At 36.2% G+C, this 19,004-nt stretch overlaps 1 protein-coding gene across 3 annotated transcripts in view; it reads right to left on the bottom strand.

Annotated features, from left to right (window-relative positions):
• Positions 1-15,712, bottom strand: part of smad2 (SMAD family member 2) — a 28,651-nt gene extending 12,939 nt beyond the window's left edge. Inside the window, exons 1-3 of one of the 3 annotated variants that reach the window (XM_079599469.1) lie at positions 15,327-15,712; positions 15,010-15,088; positions 10,475-10,892 (exon numbers count right to left, since the gene is read on the bottom strand). In XM_079599469.1, coding sequence (XP_079455595.1) covers positions 10,475-10,713 — 239 coding nt within the window. In that variant the 5' untranslated portion in view covers positions 10,714-10,892; positions 15,010-15,088; positions 15,327-15,712. The remainder of the gene's footprint in view (positions 1-10,474; positions 10,893-15,009; positions 15,089-15,326) is intronic. The other 2 variants (XM_079599470.1, XM_079599471.1) reach the window with 2 other exon arrangements.
• Positions 15,713-19,004: the final 3,292 nt, after the last annotated feature.

Genomic DNA, 19,004 nt, shown 5'->3' with positions numbered 1-19,004 from the left:
ATCCATGAATCAGCTCAAGGTTGTCATTTAAAAAAGTAGACCGACAATTATCTCGAGACAAATGTTCCCGGAAAATTACGTATTTTGCTGCCGCACAAATGTCATTTAGTGGAAAAACACGCCTTATTATTTTAACGTGACTATTTCAGTTGTTGTTTTAAAAGCAGTTTTATAGCAATATCGATATCTAAAAGGCTAAAAAAATAATAATAGGCATTTATTGCTACATCGCCCAGCTCTAGTTACAGTGCATAATCTCTTCCCCGGTCATCATGCGGTGTTATGAGACGAACAGGGCAATCGACGTTATAAAAGACGTTTCATTCAGGGATTGATTTCACATCAGATTTCAACATTTACACATGCAGCACAGGACAGGAGCCTACGACCTACTGTCGCTTGACTACATCACACTCAAGATAAACAACGCTATCAGTCAATCACACAAGCACACAGACCTTCAGTAGTTCTGAAAAAGAAACATGGGATGAGAAACAGACATGGTGACGTGACAGGAACAGGACTCGCACAGACTTGATATGTGATGAATGAAGTTTTGGCCCCCTGTGGTTTAACGGTCTCTGAAAAGGGACTCGAAAGACAGAAGCTCACGAACGCGTGCCAGACTCCACCAGCAACCTGGACTCACTTCTTATCACAATCTTGATAATCTTTCTCAAACACAGACTAAATTATTATTATTTTTACATTTGTCCTGCAGCAGTGGTCCTATTGGATACTGAAGTATTGCTCCAACTTGCACTAACAACTGAATATAAAAACTCATGTATTTGACAAAGAAACTTTGAATATCTTTTAAATCGATAGTGATCATGCAAAGACTTCCCAGAAGGTTGATTTGAAGCTAAATATATTTAGTTAAATATTACATTTACTATGCATTCTGACACGTTTTTTCTTTGTTTAATGTATCACATAAAATGTTATAACCTCTAAAAAAAATTTTAATGTAGCTACCTTGTGACCCTTAAAGGGAAAGATCACCAAAAAATGTGTTATCACCATCATGTTGTAGATCTTCATCTTTGAAACACAAATGAAGACATTTTTAATAAAACCAGTGATTTCTGCTCCTCCATTGAAAGTCTGACGGCTAAAAGAGTTGACCAATGCATATTCATAGCACATCAAATATGGCAAACACTAAAGCTCAACTGTACTTGCTTGACGTGCAAGAACTTGCTTAAAGCTACAATATGTTAAAAAAAAAAATGCCGCTAGGGGTCGCTAACCTCTTACAAACGCGAAGGGACTTGCTGTCAAGCTGATGGATCTAATAATGTTAATGGATGAGTGAAAACATTCATGTCGCGATTGCTAATAATAGACAGATATCACACGCGAGTCCCGCGGATATAAAGGAAAAAGGATATTTAATTCTACCGAACTACCCGCAACTGCTGAATTACTACTCGCACAGGTCAGTTTATTTGACGAATTAAACTTGTGAGGTAACGCAGCGCTCTTTCACTCGCTCTACACAAATGCTGGGTTGTTTCTACCCAATTTTGGGTAAAATATGGACAACCCCAAATGTTGGGTTACAAATGTAATTTAAAAATTTAACCCAAAGGCTGGGTTTGTCCATATTTTACCCAAAATTGGGTTGAAACAACCCAGCATTTTTTAGAGTGTAACGTTACACTATCATACTAAACAGCATGTGTTGAAAGTTATAATGTTATTCTATGTGTGAGTTTGTTTGCTATATGAAACTAGCAGCTTACTAGTAAGCTAGATCAACATTAGAATAACATACAGATTGTATTCTAACATTTCATCATGGTGAGCTATATAACATTGATTTGTTTTATGTACATTTGCTCACCTGTCTAATAAAGTATGTGCAAGAGCGGCGTCGCTGTCAAGTCGTGACTCGTGAAGCTCTGTCGAGTCCAAGTTAGTCACGGACGTTGAGCTCTCGGCATCTCGAAAACGCCGCGCCGATATTGATCCTCATTTTAGTTCTTTTTTGTCCCAAAGTCTGCTTGCCATGGTCCATAATGATTGAACGAAATAAGAACAGCGTGCCGCTAAACGTTATGCACTACGCAGTTGTCCACGTCTGTCGCCATGGTTACATCATGGCCATGGCAGTACGAGCAGAAACCGAGGATAGCGTGGATATTGCGTCATTGACAGGCGACATTTTTTTCCGAGACGGGCAATTATTTAAAATTTGAATTTCTCCGAAATACAATATCCCAAAGGTCTCCAAAGATTTTTGAAGTGCACAACTGCAGGAGATACATCACACGGTGCAAGTGATTTTTGGATATTACAAAATTCTTACTTATTGTACCTTTAAACCTCTCAATTCATATGGATTACTTTTACGACGTTTTTATGACGTTTAAGTGTAAAAGTTTTGGTTGAATGGACTTTCAAAAGGAGGGAAAGAAATCTCTCAGGTTTCATTAAAATATCTTAATTTGCGTTCAGAAGATGAACAAGTCTTCTGGGTTCAGGATGACATGAGGAGCGAGTAAATGACCAATTTTAATTTTTGGGTGAACGATCCCTTTAACTTTTCCAAAAGACTAATTTGTCGCGTTTGTTTGAAGCTTGAAACTCAAAAGTAAAGCCATTGACGAACAAGCGTTTATACAACGAGCTAACCCACATTAAAACAGGACAAGACCAAAGGAGCCTGTAAAGAAAGAAAACTCTTGAGGAGAACATTAACATTAGAGCAGGTTATCTGAGCGGCGCGTGTATCGCTAACCCTCGACCTGTACACTCGCTGCTGCCTGATGGCAAAAGTTAATGAGACCGACCCTGATGTAACGATGTTACCCGAGATATTGAGCGAAGCTTGCTCAGAGTATAACGTGTCCTTATTCCTCCAGGGAATTAAGATTTCATGATGCCCGGAGAACATGATCGATAGGCAGATTTAGTCAACGACATGCCAGGAGAGCATACAGATTAAATCAGTCTACTCATTTTTATAAGCAAGATTAATTTGTAGAAACTGGTTTAAAAATGGCGTTTGTTTTTATAATGCCACTCGGTGATGCTAGTGGCACAGAATTCACTTTTCTTTTCTTTTTTTACTGTATTTATGCATAATTCAACATCTAATTGACCTGTTCCATTGTTAGTATTGGACCAATATTACAAATCTGGCCAATACTGGAATCATTTTATGTTATGGCTAATAACAATTACACACTATTCAAATTCTATAGAATTGCATTAAATATATTAAATAAAAACACCAAAACCTGAGATTGTTTTAAATTATACAAGTCAATTTAGGCATCATAACATTGCAATTTACAGTATCAAACATGTATATTCATTTTAAGATTTATGTTAGTTTTATTAAATCAGTGTTTTAAAGATTAACTTCAGTGTTAACCCTGCGTATATTTTATTTAAATATGCATTTTATTTATATATTTAAAAAAAAATCCTCACAACACTCCAATATTTGCCATAACTGATACTTTGAAGTCTTTGAGCTTAAAGTGAATTTCAAATGGCACGCACTGTTAAGGAGGGAGAAAGAAAAAGAGCAAAGTGAATGTATATGTGAAACCATTAAAGAAGTGAAACCACAGAGTTTACATAAACTCACATGACCTGCTTTAGGGGGGATGGGGACTTCAGTTTCAACACCAGTAGATGGAGGGTTTCCCAAAACGCTCTTAAAACACACACACTCGGCACACAATAGAAACCCGATTCAGTATTAACCCTCAAATTAACAATAGAGCAGATGGCCGATCACTGTGTGATATCAACAGAGGTGCATTCAAGCACGATAATGATCATTCACAAAACTATGATAAACATTTGCAGAAATTCTATCAATATTACATGACTATAGATAACTGGTGAAAACAATGTAATTTAAAAAGAAATAACAAAATATTTTACCAATGCCTATACCCAATTTAGTTTTACCCGGTTTATTACATAGTCACCAAAAAATTAAATCAGGACAATTCAATTATTACTAAGACTAACCTATATTAAAGTCCATCATAAGATGGACGCCACAAAGTAGGGCTGCTTGATTATTGCAAAAATAATAAAATCACGATTATTGTGGTCGATATTGAAACCAAGATTATCAATCAAAGTCTTATTTCAGGAGAGGAGTAATTTTAGATATCAGTAAAACAATGATTTACAATTCACAATTATGGATAGGTTTATTATTACACTACATCAGCAAAAACTAATACTAGGTTAATACTACTAAGTAATGGAGCCAAGTAAACGGTTACAGTCCTCAAAACAGTTACAGGTTACAAGTAAACAGTCGGCAACACAAGACAGAAACTAATTACAAAATACAAAACAAAAGATAAAAATAAACAGTGATTTAAGTTTTTCAGGAAGATGTACTAACAGTGGTATTCAGATAACTAATAACTTACAACAGAAAATTAATTAAGTAATCCAATGTAAAATAACACTGCAAAGTCTTCACCTTTTACAATAAATATAGATTCATCCTTATTAAAGCTACAAAAGTTGTTCATTCAAGTACAGGTGAAACTCGAAAAATGTGAATATGGTGCAAAAGTTCATTTATTTCAGTAATTCAACTTAAAAGGTGAAACTAATATATTATATAGACTCATTACATGCAAAGTGAGATATTTCAAGCCTTTATTTGTTATAATTTTGATGATTATGGCTTAGCCTACAGCTTATGAAAACCTTTTCACAATATTCTACTTTTGAATTTGGGGGTTTCATAAGCTGGAAGCCATAATCATCAAAATTATAACAAATAAAAATCTATATAATATAATAGTTTCACCTGTTAAGTTGAATTACTGAAATAAATGAACTTTTGCACCATCTGTTATTGTTTGATTAACATTAATGACACTGAATGGCTGCTGCCACTTTAAAAGGTAATGCATGGATCCAATATTCTGTTACACACGTTTTCTTTCTCAGCGGTTTACATTTACTTAAGACATAACCGACTGGGTTTACGAGGATACTTAAAACGGCATCCTGACATTTTCTCATGTAGGCTATTTGACCGTTTAGCCGCATATCTGAAGCCCACAGTATACTTTGCTTATGCGCGTTTGGCACACAGAAAGCCACCTGGGGAAGCGTCTCTTTCGCAGCTTTATTTGCTTTTAATGACATAATTTCATATCAGGCACATCCCGCTGTTTAGCAACAGTAGACTGCATTTTACAATACTCACTTTTTCGGCCATTTTGGATGTTAACAGGAACACACTTTTTGGGACTTTAGCTTATTCACCGTATCCCCCAGAGTTATATAAGTCCATACATACCCTTCTCATCTCCGTGCGTGCCGTTACTCTGTCTGACGCGCACACCGCTAGCCTAGCTTAGCACAAAGACTAGAGGTAAATGGCTCCAGCTAGCATACTGCTCCCAATAAGTGACAAAATAACAAACATTATCCTATTTATATGTTGTGATTTGTATAGTCACAGCGTGCACAAATAACAAGGTCACATGAGACACAGCCATCTTCTAACCGTATACTAGTATGTAGTAATGTATAGTATGCTAAAGTCCCAAAAAGTCGTCGTGTTCCTTTAAGTTTGGCTTATGGAGGAATGAAAGAACACCGCTGGCACAATCGCGCAATAATCATTTTACCTTGATTATCTTGTTTTCATGATTGTTGGACGCTAAAAACTAAAATAATTTCCAATTAATTGCACAACCCTAATTCAAAGTGACCAGAACCAAGTTGATAAATCTGGATCCCACACCAGCGTCGCTGGGCGTCCGTGTCCCAGACAGATGACACACTTTTGGAGGGAATTAACCCTTGTATCCCGGTGAGTGGAGACCCCATCCCCACTAAACCACACACAGAGTCCATCTGCTACCCTCACTTGGCACGAGATGAAAGCAAAAAAATGTGTTATTTTAAAAGCAGCACCTTCTTTGAGTACCATGTGACTAGCAGCTAATAAAGAAAAGTTAGTCTTAAAATACAATGCAAAGATTTAGCAGGAACAATGAATGGGCCGCGTATCAAAACAAACCCCAGGACGGATTAAAACCGAGCCATCACAAAGGAAACCATATGTCTCCGTCAAATCTCAGGATGATTCCTGCAAATGAACAGTCAACGAGTGTCCCGTTTCAGGCTTGCGTTTGAACACGTGCCAAGTGACCAACATCTTAATCCCACGAGAGACGTCTGAACAAGCAATCCAAGACGGTCTTTTTAAATGCTTCATAAAATGACTTCCTTTCACATAAAACTTGTATCCTTTTGTTTAAATGGCTAACCTGATTGTCTCTCCCACTTATACGATCTGTTGTATTGATTTGCTTTTTTGTTGGCAATTCCTATAATACAAAAGGCTAATTAATGGATACCAGAACTAATATTCGGAATAAATTGTGATCCGAGAAAATATTTTATAAACAAATATATGAGAAGGGACATTTTTCCCTCAATTATAAAGTCATTTATCAAACCAAATGAAAGCCAGGCCTTAATTATTGTATGGAAAGCCAGACAGACAACAGAGTCTTCAGGTTACAATCAATAGACCCGAAAAAGCCACAGCGCCAGCCAGCTCTGTCCTCACGGAGAAACCCTCTTCACATTCTTACACTCACTCAAGGCATCTTACAGATACACTATCAGCACTTCTGTACAACAGACCTGCGTGGAGATCTTCAACAGGAAGTTAGGTCGAGACAGATACGGGTTTGTTTTCCCTTTAAACAAGAGTAACGTAACAAGTAATGAAAAAGGACTAAACATCAGCTAAAATTTAACGCCTGTTCGTATTGTTTAGTTCTGGATGTACGCATGCGGGAACATTTTGTTTTGATATAGCGTTTGTTTTGTGCAAATTAAACACACGGCATACAGCTGGATCTGTTTGGACAAATTCAAGATTGATTTCCCAAGCAACTATCGAAACAAATCATCTCCCGACTTACATTCGAGATTGCCAGCTCAATCAGTTCTGTATATAATGTACTTGATAACTGGATAAAAATACGGGTGGTTCAATCATGGCATTTTAAAAGCACATAATAAATCCTTCACTTGTTGCAACCATTTCAACTTTGAAACTTCAAGTCGGTTCAGTACAGCTACAATACAGTAGATATTCTGCTTATCGTAACGCGTGTAAATGATGTTTGTGCTTCACTTCTAGACAAAAACAGAAATCTATTTTGCTCTAATACAACAGAACAAGAGCAAAAGTTGAGCATTCGATAAGTAATTCACGCTTTGTGGATGTATTATTATTCTCATGAAGTCATAATGTCATAATAAGGTTTGATAGAGCAAATACACAAGATTTTGTATGATACTAAACTGTAAACTAGTATAGAAATTTGATCGAACATCTGTGGAATGGATTGAAATTGATAAAAAAAAAGATGAAAATTAATTTCAGTCATCAAAATACTTTAACAATATTAATTTGGACATAGTTGACTTCCATTGTAAGGCGAGAGAAAAATTAATTTCTCAAACTATAATAAAGTTTTGGAACGACAAATTTGGTGTGGAAAATCATTGAATGTCAGCTTCTTTTAAAGTGTGCGTTTGCAAAAGCTCATGAATGTGATAATTTTTACACGACTTTCCTGGAAGAATCAAGCTTTGAAAAGCATCCGAGACACAGGAGATTTTATATTTGATGTCTCACTGGATGTGATGAACAGAACAAATCTGAAACCAATCTTCATTTCATTTACAAGCTATTATGCCCTTTCATAAATGAAGAACACTCCAGCTGAGCCTTTTGTTCACAGGTATGTGAGGGGAGGCTGGAAAGGACAGTTGCGGAGGCTTTTGACGTTGCCATTACCAAACATGACAACCGGCGGACGCGATGACTGATCCAGCCGTTCCCACAAGCCTCCAAGGTTAGAGAACAGATTAGCAGCAGAAAACACATGCTGGAAGCAAAGTTTCCCACCCTTTGAATCCTCTCTCAAGGGAAGACAAAGCCCTCTGGATGACTTGGAAGCATTTCTGAAGGTCTGACCTGGAGCTCTGCATCTGAGCAGAGAAAAGCCATCATTTTAATGTTCCCTTGTACACATTTCAGCTGGAGGGGGGGGGACAGATTTAACCTGCGTTTGTTGTAAGCTATACAGTCTTAAGAGGTTTTGCTGAGTGAACCTGATCAAGTATTAAGGCAAAGTGCCAAGTCACAGAGCATTTTCACAATAACCATTGCACAATTTTTCAATAAAAAGAGGGAGATACGCATTCAGGCCTGCATTTGTTAAATTACACACTTATAAAGACTCAGTGGATTTGAGAAGTTAGAATTCATTCAAAAAGGATTCAATAGAAATAAATCTCTCAAGGACAAAGGACAATGCCTGTTTGCCATTACAAGCCGCTTGCGTTATCGGTTTCGACAACACCTTTTTAAATTAGTTAACCCAGGAAATGTTTAAAGCCGCTTTCATGCGATTATGCCCTTTTCAAGTTTGTTCAGCATCTCACACCAAAATTAAACTATATTAGACGGCAAAGAACGAGAACCTGCTAAACCTTTACATAAGCACTAGATAATCTAAATCTTACACAAAGCTGTGGTGTCTCTTACAAATGGACAGTTTATAGAATTTAAGCAACAAAAGCTGTTTTCCATTCAACGTTTCGAATAAAACTTATTCGCAAAATTTGATTTATCGCTTAAACCATTTGCGAATAACACACCGTTTACATTCATTGAAGAGAACAAAACCACTTCCTGATAAACTGGTGCCAAATATAACATAAGAAAAATGGAAGTTTCTGCAGTAGAAGCCACTGTGGGTCTTTTATTCGTATAAGTGCACACAGGTGAAACGTAGTAAACACTGCCGTGTTATCTTGATTTCGGAGGCAGATGTCTTCTGTTTTGGGAACACAGTTGTGTAAGACGAGGCGAAGGCATTTCAGAATGACCAAAACAACATTTCAGCGAGTTTAGTCCAGTTACGCCGTCCCATCGGGAAGTCACGTGTCTTTTTTTTGATGCGCAGAGAAATTAGTAAGGTAAATGTGTTTCCATTGTAGTTTATGTGCACATTTTCTAATCAGTTTTCTGTGTCGCCTTAAACACACAAGCTTTTTATGCACTTTTTTTAGTTTCCATACAGCGTTTTTCATGCGATATTCTAAAATGCGCATATAAATGTGGATGAAAACAGCTATTGTGAATATCATGCTGATCTTAATGCACTTTGACCAACAGCAGATCTTAACGACTGCTTTACACTTGATTTATTTAAAAAAATTATTCCCTTTTTAACTGGAACTTCAAAGTGGACAATTCAGATTTCCATTATCACTTCGAATTTTTAATTATGTATAGTTTTGTTGACACACAACTTAACATTTTCATTGTTGAGTTCATCTAAAGAACAACATTATGGATGCTTTAATAAGGTTGTAAATTAAATAATTTTAAATTATAGAATTTGTGTGTGTATGTATGCATGTATATATACACACACGTCAACATTTGAAGTGGATCAAAACCTTTCATCAAAGTTATACACTTCAAATGTTGACTACTATGTGTGTGTGTGTGTGTGTGTGTGTGTGTGTGTGTGTGTGTGTGTGTGTGTGTGTGTGTGTGTGTGTGTGTGTGTGTGTGTGTGTGTGTGTGTGTGTGTAATACATGCATTTTACATATACAAAAGAACTGAATCCATTTAACCGCAAATACATCAAGATATTTCTCTCCAATATCACCAAAGGGCCTAAAACAGATGTAATGTATCAGACATCACCCGACCCTTGTGTATCTGTAACGTCTTGGTTTCAAACTATTGATATGTTGTGGCTCGGACACACACACACTACTCATCCTCTCCTCTTAGCATTTCCCTAAAATAGCAGCGCTGATATTTCACCATTCGTCATGATGAATGGAATAAAAGCAAGCCTGATGGTTGATAGCGCAGACATTCACACAGCATGAGAAGCCTTCGAGAGCGCAGAATGGAGGTGACGTGGAGCTGTACAGAATGACCTTAACTCAAGTCGAGACAGATGGAGCAGAAATCATTTAAAGAAACAAAGGGGAGTAATGCTGATATTTTACAACGGTAGACGCAACTCGGCGTCACGCCTTCACCTTCACTCACGAAGCAACACACGCAATGATACGGCTAAGGTTACTTCTAACCCTAAATACAAGCATTTCTAAATCACTAAAGGAGTTTTAATGCTTTATAATAAGATGAAGACTCAAAACGTTTTCTATTACAATCATGGGTTTGCAACTCTAACCGTATTAAAGGGATACTTTACCTAAAACTAAAAAAAATGTCGCTTCAAACCTACATAAACTGATTATTAAATGACAGCATACTTTTTCAAATGACAAGGAGATGGATAAATGACACTTCTTTTTTCTTGCGTTTCCCATTTCAAAAGACTGAAGCGCTAGATTAGACGACGCTCGAGCTAAAAGCAGGAATGCGAGCAGCTTGTGATGTTGGCGTACCTGGGGATGGTGACACACTTGGTGTTGAGGTTCTGTGTGGTGATGGCTTTCTCCAGCTCGTCCAGCTGGCCCGTCTTCTTCAGCTTCTTCACCAGGCTTTTGACGGCCTTCTCGCACCACTTCTCCTCCTGGCCGTTCTGCTCTCCGCCCCCTCCCGCTCCGCTCGAACCGCTGGCCGACTTCTTCCAGCCCAGCAGGCGCTTCACCACGGGCGGAGTGAAAGGCAAGATGGAGGACATGTTTTTGGGGTGTCCGACGAGCGGTCAGAGTTAGAGAGACAGATGGAGGCTAGGAGAATGGGGAGGAACAGACCCAACGCTCCTAACTGGCTTTTAGGACGAGGGTCTCTGGGCTGATTATGAGGGGGCAGGGGACAGAAGCTTAGGAAACGGGAGAGGAAAGGGGGGCGAGGGGTCACCTGAGTGGAGAGAAGCAGAAATCAAGAACAGCTGATGACAGACTCTGTACAAACCCAACTTCAGGGATGAGACTACACCTCAATCCTGTTTCTAGCCCTGATTACAGTTGCAAACTAAAGACTTAGTTTGTCTTCCCCCTTAGTTTTGCACGTTCACGTGAGAGTAAGGGCTAGTAGAGGGTTTTGATCGAGGGGTACGGCTAAGGGGAAGTGGGAGATACCCCTTAAAACCAAGCATTTTCGCGAGCTTACTTGAAACCAAGCGAAACCTCTCAAGTGAACGTGCAAAACTAAGGGGTAAAACAGATAATTGGGATTCACCCTTAATTCAATTGTATCTTTGTTGTATTACTTTTTATTATTATTCGTTCTATAGGGATTCATCCATTTCTGTATTAGAATTATTGGTCACTACTGAGGCATTATTACCCAATCATTATTTGAAAATAATTTTTTTAATACACTTTTTACACTACTATTCACAAGTTTTGGGTCGTGAGATGCTCAGTGTTTTTAAAAGAAGTTCACAATGGCTGCATTTATTTGATCAAAAATACAGAAAAAAAAACAGTAATATTGTAAATATATTGTAAAAATGTAATTTATTCCTGTGATCAAATCTGTATTTTCAGCATCATTACTCCAGTCTTCAGTGTCACATGATCCTTCAGAAACCCCTCTGATATGATGATTTGATGCTCAGGAAACATTTCTGAGTCGTGTTGATTAATATTTTGGAAACCGGGATATATTTTTTTCAAGATTCTTTGATGAATAAGTTCAAAAGAACAGCATTTATTTGAAATTTAAACGGTGTCACAAATGTCTTTGATTTGGTTTAATTTAATGCTACCTCGCTGAATAGACGTTTTTAAATATATATATACACACACTGACTTAAAACTGTGTACATTCTCTTATTTTAATTAAATATGCATTTCTTACGCCAATCATGTCTGGACTATCGGTTTGTTGACCAATGGTGAACTGGGGAGTGCTTGAGAAACTTAAAACATAATTTTTGCATTTTGGTGACACTAGTAGAGCAGAAATCACACATAAAGGAGCGCGTTCAATACAATGTGGTACCAAGAACCGTGGGATTTCTCCTGTACTGGTCTCAGCCACTCAGGTTTCAGTAGCGAGCGACTCAACCCTGGTCAGCAAATGAGAGATTTCATTGACAACAATTTTCTACAGGAAAAAACTGCAGAAAACAAGCTAGCCTTTCATTTAAAAGGGTTTAGAGCTTCATTTGAAAAGAGGATCCGCATAACAAGAGAATCTGCGCACAGAAACCAGCCGCATAATGCCAGGTTGTGCACATGGGGAAGTGGAAGTAAAACATCTTGATCATTTGGGTTAGGCTTACAACATACCCTTACTCTGGGTGCCGTTCATGATAAGGGGAAATGACGGGCACTGAGAGAACACCTCGAAACGCTACTTCAACAAACGCATTCGACTTTGAGAACGGATGACATCAGAAACAAGACTTAATGGAAGAAAATTATTTGGCAAATGTGCTAACTTAACAAAACTCAAACAAATCCTCCTAATTGTCTTGTTTATGAAGAGTAACTAGGGTCACGATTCCTCGATTACATTTAGAGTCGGCTACTCGATTAAAAAACAACAACCTTTGATTGCAATTTACCCGTGTCAAAATACAGACAGGGAGTGACGCATTCACGGACGATTATATTAATAATAATACATTTCATTTATAATGCACTTTATATTTAAGTAAATCCCAAAGTGCAACATAATAATAAAAAATTATAATTAAAATATATATATATATATTAGACTGTTACCAAGGCTGCATAATGTATTAAATCCTTTAAAAAAAAACATACTATAGCATAGTGCTATTGTGAATTAACAGAGGGTTGCAATTAAATGAATACATGCCCTGTGGGTTTAATATGCGCTTTATTTACATGAGTGTATGTCTCAGAGCGGCTCCGTTCACAGTAGATGTTGCATGAACGGTTCATGCATGGACGTCTCAAACTCAGTCTCTAGTTTCAGTTGCTTATAATATTCATCTAGGAACACAACGTGTGCCATTTCATCAGATTTGTAAGATAAATCATGTATAAACCGACGCTAACACAGGAGAATACATCAATATTAGACCTCGCAATTTTAAAATAAAGGTTTAGACCCTCGCTCTGAGTTTGCATGTTTTGATTTTCACATATTCATGACAGTGGCTGTAGCATTTCTATCATAAAGAAGTGGTTAAATATGAAAGATTAAGTCAACATTAGAATTAAATATCGTTGGCCAATATTAAACAAGGATTTGATCTGCTGTAAAGTGTAACAACACCTGCAGGCGTTTGTTATAATACATTACCGTATGCACATAAGATGATTAATAGGATTTTAACAGTGTTGTTTTATTAAACCAAATGATTAGGCTACTTGCTTTTGATGCTTTATTTAAACCAAATATTATTGCCTCATTGTATTATATATGTATTCATTATACAGCAATTGTTCACTTGGGTCTAGTTTTATTACCATTAAAAAAAAAACTCAGATTACTCGATTAATCATTAAAATATTCGACCGATTACCAAAAAAATGGTTAGTGACTGTCAGCCCGTACAGTAACTATTCAACATTTTAAATCTCGAATATCAAGATTGTACAATAAAGCAAAAGTCCAAAAGTGAATGATTTCAAGAGAACTTTTGAAGCATTTTAGCACATTTTGAACATGAATAGCAGATTTCGGGAGCATTTGAAAGATTTATTATAATGTTCACTTTTTTGGCAACACGCCTATTTGAACGGTTTGAATTAAAAATTAAACACACACTGATAAAAAAATGATTCTGTTGTGAAGTAAATACTTCTAAAAAACAAACGTAATTTCTAAATTCTAGAACTCAATTCAAGCTTGAAGAAATTAAAGCGTAAATATCAACGTTATAAAATTAAGTAAAATTAAGACTTTCTGTTATGGTGTTCCCATCATGCACTGGAGCACCAATAATTAATAAGGTTGATTTTTCAGCTGTATTTAGTACACACGCTTTATCATTGCTTCTATTGTTATGTTTAGTAAATTGCTGTTTTGTGACATCTGGAGTTCATTATCTTTATTAAAAATGACACAGTCATACTCAAAAACAATCTATCAAATGTTACGGTCATTGTGTACCAAGTATTGAGGTCCCTGTGTTCGGGTGGGAACCGTGTTACTTCTATTATGTAAACATGGTCTACACAATATCTATTGTATTATTTACTGCTTAGATGTTTCTAAATAAAGCATACACTTTAAAAGCATGGTTTAATTCAGTGTTATATTGTTTGAGTGCAAAGCAAACTTCAAATTAGTAGAAAGTACTTAAACTTTTACAGGCAAGGTTAGAATTATTTTCTTTTTTTGTTAATTTCACTTAACTTATTTAAGTGGACTTGACTTTTTTTTTTTTTTTTTTTTGCAAGTTAAGTAAATTGCACATATGGAATTTTACTCATTTTTTTCAGTGCATTGATAAGATATAGAGACGCCTGGAAGATTGATTTTTGTTTTAAGTTTTCTGGTATCATGGACCAAATTGGAAAGTACAAAATAAACGCATCTGGAACACTGCAAGCAGGAAATCATTGAAGTGTTCGGAACGTTTTTAAAAGAACGTTCACAAAATTTGAGCACAGATGCTTTGAAAGTTGCAAATGGAACTCTCAAATGGAACACTCAATATTGCCTATAATTGACGTGTTGGAATGTTTGATTCTAACGTTTTGGCGCGTTCCCTGTCAGCAGCATTTAGTAATGCAACTTTGAAGCCCAAAAAAATGTTGTCTAGGTAGACAGCTCTCTAAGTTTTGACAGCCAAACCCTGAGATGTGCAATACACAGAGACCAATGAGGCAGGAGTAAGTTATAACACAATATTCCTATGAATGCATTTGTGTGCAAACACCAAAGCAAAAACATATGTATGGGCAAAACAAACATCACCATGTTCAATACATCTCCTGGTCTCATGCGAAGTAATCATGCATAGAAGTCGAGCCAAACAGACCCTGCTCGTCATTAACTCATAAAAGCTCTAAATTACTAATAATTAATAAATAAACGCATTGTTTACCTTCTCCAGTGATCTGGTGGAGTATCACGGGCTTGTTATGGCTGCATGGGCCGCTAATCGACTCACTGTCCCGGTCTGCCTGCGATATAACAAACCCCAGGATCAATACACTTACATTAATCGCTGCATTATAAACTCTTTCATCTGTGCAAAAGCGAAAAATCGACATTTGCCTGCTTATGAGAGGTGTGTGAGTTTGCGTGGCCGTTGAGTTTGTGGAAACCGCTAGCAGCCTGCGCTACTTTCTTTGACAGAAAAATAAACAGCTTTCAAACGGGTTCGCGAGCCGTTATCTCCACATTTACCCTTCAACTCACCCTTTTAGCGAGAGGCTTTCTCTGTAAGGAAGGAGTAGCGTAAAATCCCAGCGAAACGGATTATTCGTGGGTGGGTAAAAGTCGACTTTAAACAATATTTTCCTTCCCACTGTAGCCGAATTACAGCAGCAGACGACGGCCTCCAGCGCGCGCAACCTAACCTTAAAGCACGCAACGCGATACGCGCTCTGCATAAGCCCCGCCTTCTATCTTCTCATTGGATAGACGAGAAGCCTGTCATCGAGACGCTTCTCGTGGATTGGCTTATAAAACCGTCAGTCTTGATAAAAATTTAATATGCAAACTACAGTCGATTTTTATTGGCTAATCAGAGTGTGTCTTCTAATCAGCGATGTTTAGGTTCTAGTAGAAGGCAGTGGTTCGTCAATGTGGCTGTCCATCTATTGACTTCATAATAGACTCGAAGCGAACGGGGTGGGGAAATTGCAAGCGAGTTACTGCCTCTAAATAACATTACTATGAGATTGGGATGTGTTGTGTTGCGTTCATCCGCCATTCAGTGTGTAACAAATAGGACTAAAACATCACATAAGCATGTGCTATGAACCACCTGTGCTCCTTTGCGGTAATAAAGCTCCTATAATAAATATTTCGAGGCAGCGTGCACACACACACACACACACACATATGTTTAAAAAAATCACCATTGTTTTTCTGCCCTCAACAGTGTGATGATGTTCGCTGTAACGTCGAGAAATGGGCAAAAGTGTGAGATGTGTACATCACAGATGTTATGGAAGTCATTATTATAGCAATATGGCAAGATTTGTTCTAAATTATATTTTTATTTTTCATAAAGGTGATTTAATGTAACGATAAAGCCTAAGCACATATTCCAGTAATAACAAAAAGCACACAAAGCAGTAGCAGCTCATGTTCACTAGATGTCACCATTGTCCATCATTCAATCGCTGCATGTTGTTTTTCTGTCACTGTAAACAATGATATGATCAATAAGTTATGATGACAGCACGTTTTTACATTGCTTTACTTATCAAAATAAATTAAGCAATTTTCATATTTTTTATAAGTTAAAGAAGATTCTACTAATTTTTTAAAAGTCAGTTTAATGTAATTTAAGTTTAAAATTACTTAAACATCCAAGTTGATTGTACTTAAAATTTTAAGGCAGTAATTTTTTTATTTTATTATTATTATTATTTTTACAGTGCATGAATAAACGTGTACATGTACAGTGTATGTTTCATCCTTTCCGGACAGAGACATGTAACATGACATCTGCACGGTTTCTGCACGGTTTCTTGAGATACAGCAGGAATATATGGGAAACTCTGGTAATATTTCTCAAAGATATCATTTTTAAATAATAATTAAATATGAATTACATTAAGTATGCCTATAATTAATTAGTCAAATTAATTAAATTATTATTATACAAATGTATTATGAATTATTATTTAACTATAATTACATTAACTAAGCATCTCGCTCTGATATATCTTAAAATATGTCAGTGCCATTGTTTTGTCTCAAGATGCATAAAAGTAATGTTTTTTTTTTCTGAGGCACGTTTATAAAAGCTAATTAAATGTCCTAATTGAACTGGGGCCTAATCCTGGCTTAATCTAAACCCTGTCTGTGAAACCAGGCCTAACTATTATAGTTTAATCTCTTCTGCATAATTTGGCAAAATTGCATTTTAAAATGACCCACGATAAAATTATTTAGTAATAGACATTTTGTAACTCAGTGTTTTTGTGCTATATTTCTAAAACTTTGACTAGACTAATATTTGCATGCTTTGTTGCTACAAATTAAATTATAGATGAAATGTTAATAATATGTAGGAGTTTACAATAAAGCTGAAAATGTGTCAGTGATGTGCACAATCATCCCATAAGTATTTTGTTCATATATGCAATGTATTTTTACACTTTATTTAATATGTTTTGTTTTCATATTTTATTATATTCTTTATTATTCAGATGTGTATTTATATTTGTAAATAATTGTATTTACATTTTGTGAAATGATCATTATATTCGGAAATGTTTCAAAGAATATGCAAATTAAACTTTGTGTATTTGTACTGTACCTTCCTAAAACTTTCAGAAAAAATTCAGATGAAATGCTTGCATGGATGTTGTATGTAAACTGACACATAAGGACATCTGCTGAAGTTGACAGCAGTCATTTGTCATTTAACTAATTAATGTGACTGCAAATCAAACACTAAACCTGAGTGTGTGTGGCTAATCCAACATGGCGTAGATTAAACTCTTCGTGCAGAGATGATCATGTGATCACGTGATTCCACAGAACGCCATAAACTGAGCACAATCACGGCCTTGGGCAGATCATTCATATTTATTCATGAAATATGTCTAGTTGAGCAGCTGTGAAGTTGTGGAGCTGGTGTGAAGACGAGAAACACCTCACAGTCCTCCGTCTCGTGGACCGACGTGGACTAGCCACCTACTAATTATGCAACATTAATAATTGATCATCATATCAGAATGATTTCTGAAGGATCGTGTGACACTGAAGACTGGAGTAATGAGGCTGAAAATTCAGCTTTGATCACAGGAATAAAGTACACTTTAAAATCTATTCACATAGAAAACAGTTATGCCTATTTGTAATACTATGTGACAATTTGACTATTTTTATTGTATTTATTGACCAAATTAATGAAGACTTGGTGAGTCCTTTCAAAACATATTTGAAAAATTATTCCAAACTAAAACAATTTAAAAAAAATTTAACAATTTATATATATATATGTATGTATACTTTTTTCTTCTTCTATTTTTTTTCAATTTCCAACAATGTATATATTAAACAAGCAAAATCATTCTTGCTTAATCACAAATGGAAAGAACAAAACAAAAAAGAAGAAGGAAAAATAGAAAGAAAAAGAAATAGCAAACAGATATTATTATTTTATTTTTTTTATCCTTTATTTAACCAGGAAAAGCCCATTGAGATTAAAAATCTCTTTTGCAAGGGAGACCTGGCCAAGATAGGCAGCAAAATTACATCACATCATTACATACATACAAAGACACGCACAATAACATACAAATAAAAACAAATAAATTAATAGAAACAGTATGAAAGCCAATTATGCACTTACAATGAAATCTCAATAAACACATTGACATGTAAGGGAGTCCAACTCAAAACATCTCATTGTCAACTCAAAAACACTCAAAGGAATCAATTTACTAAGTTTTAAGTTGTTCTGCAGCATGTAAAGGGAGCAGAATAAACAAATGCCTTTTTACCCAGCTCAGTGCTGACATGTGGGACAGAAAGCAAGACAACAGCCTGAGAATGGAGAGAGTAATGACCAGCACTTTTTTTCATAAGAAGTGAACATAACTTCTTAAGTTTGATAAATGGTGATCACATAAATGATCACCATTTATCAAAAAAGATTGATCTATTTCTAATTTGAATATCTGAATTATTCTATAAGATGGTTTTGTAGGGGTGAAAGTTGTGGTTGTAAACCAATTTCCAGGCTAACAGAACTTGTTGATGAAATCTAGCCAATTTAATGGGTAATTTACCAGTGGAGTTACATTTCATCAAAACAGAAAGGCCACCTACCCTTTTAAATATATTATTAGGGATAAAATACCACATAGAATCTGACCCAAGAACGCATCTCTTCAACCAATTCATATTTAA

This window comes from Phoxinus phoxinus (assembly GCF_949152265.1).
Source record: "Phoxinus phoxinus genome assembly, chromosome: 23".
Lineage (NCBI taxonomy): Eukaryota > Metazoa > Chordata > Actinopteri > Cypriniformes > Leuciscidae > Phoxinus > Phoxinus phoxinus.
Note: the sequence above shows the minus strand (reverse complement) of the source record. Positions and strands in the feature narration are given on the sequence as shown.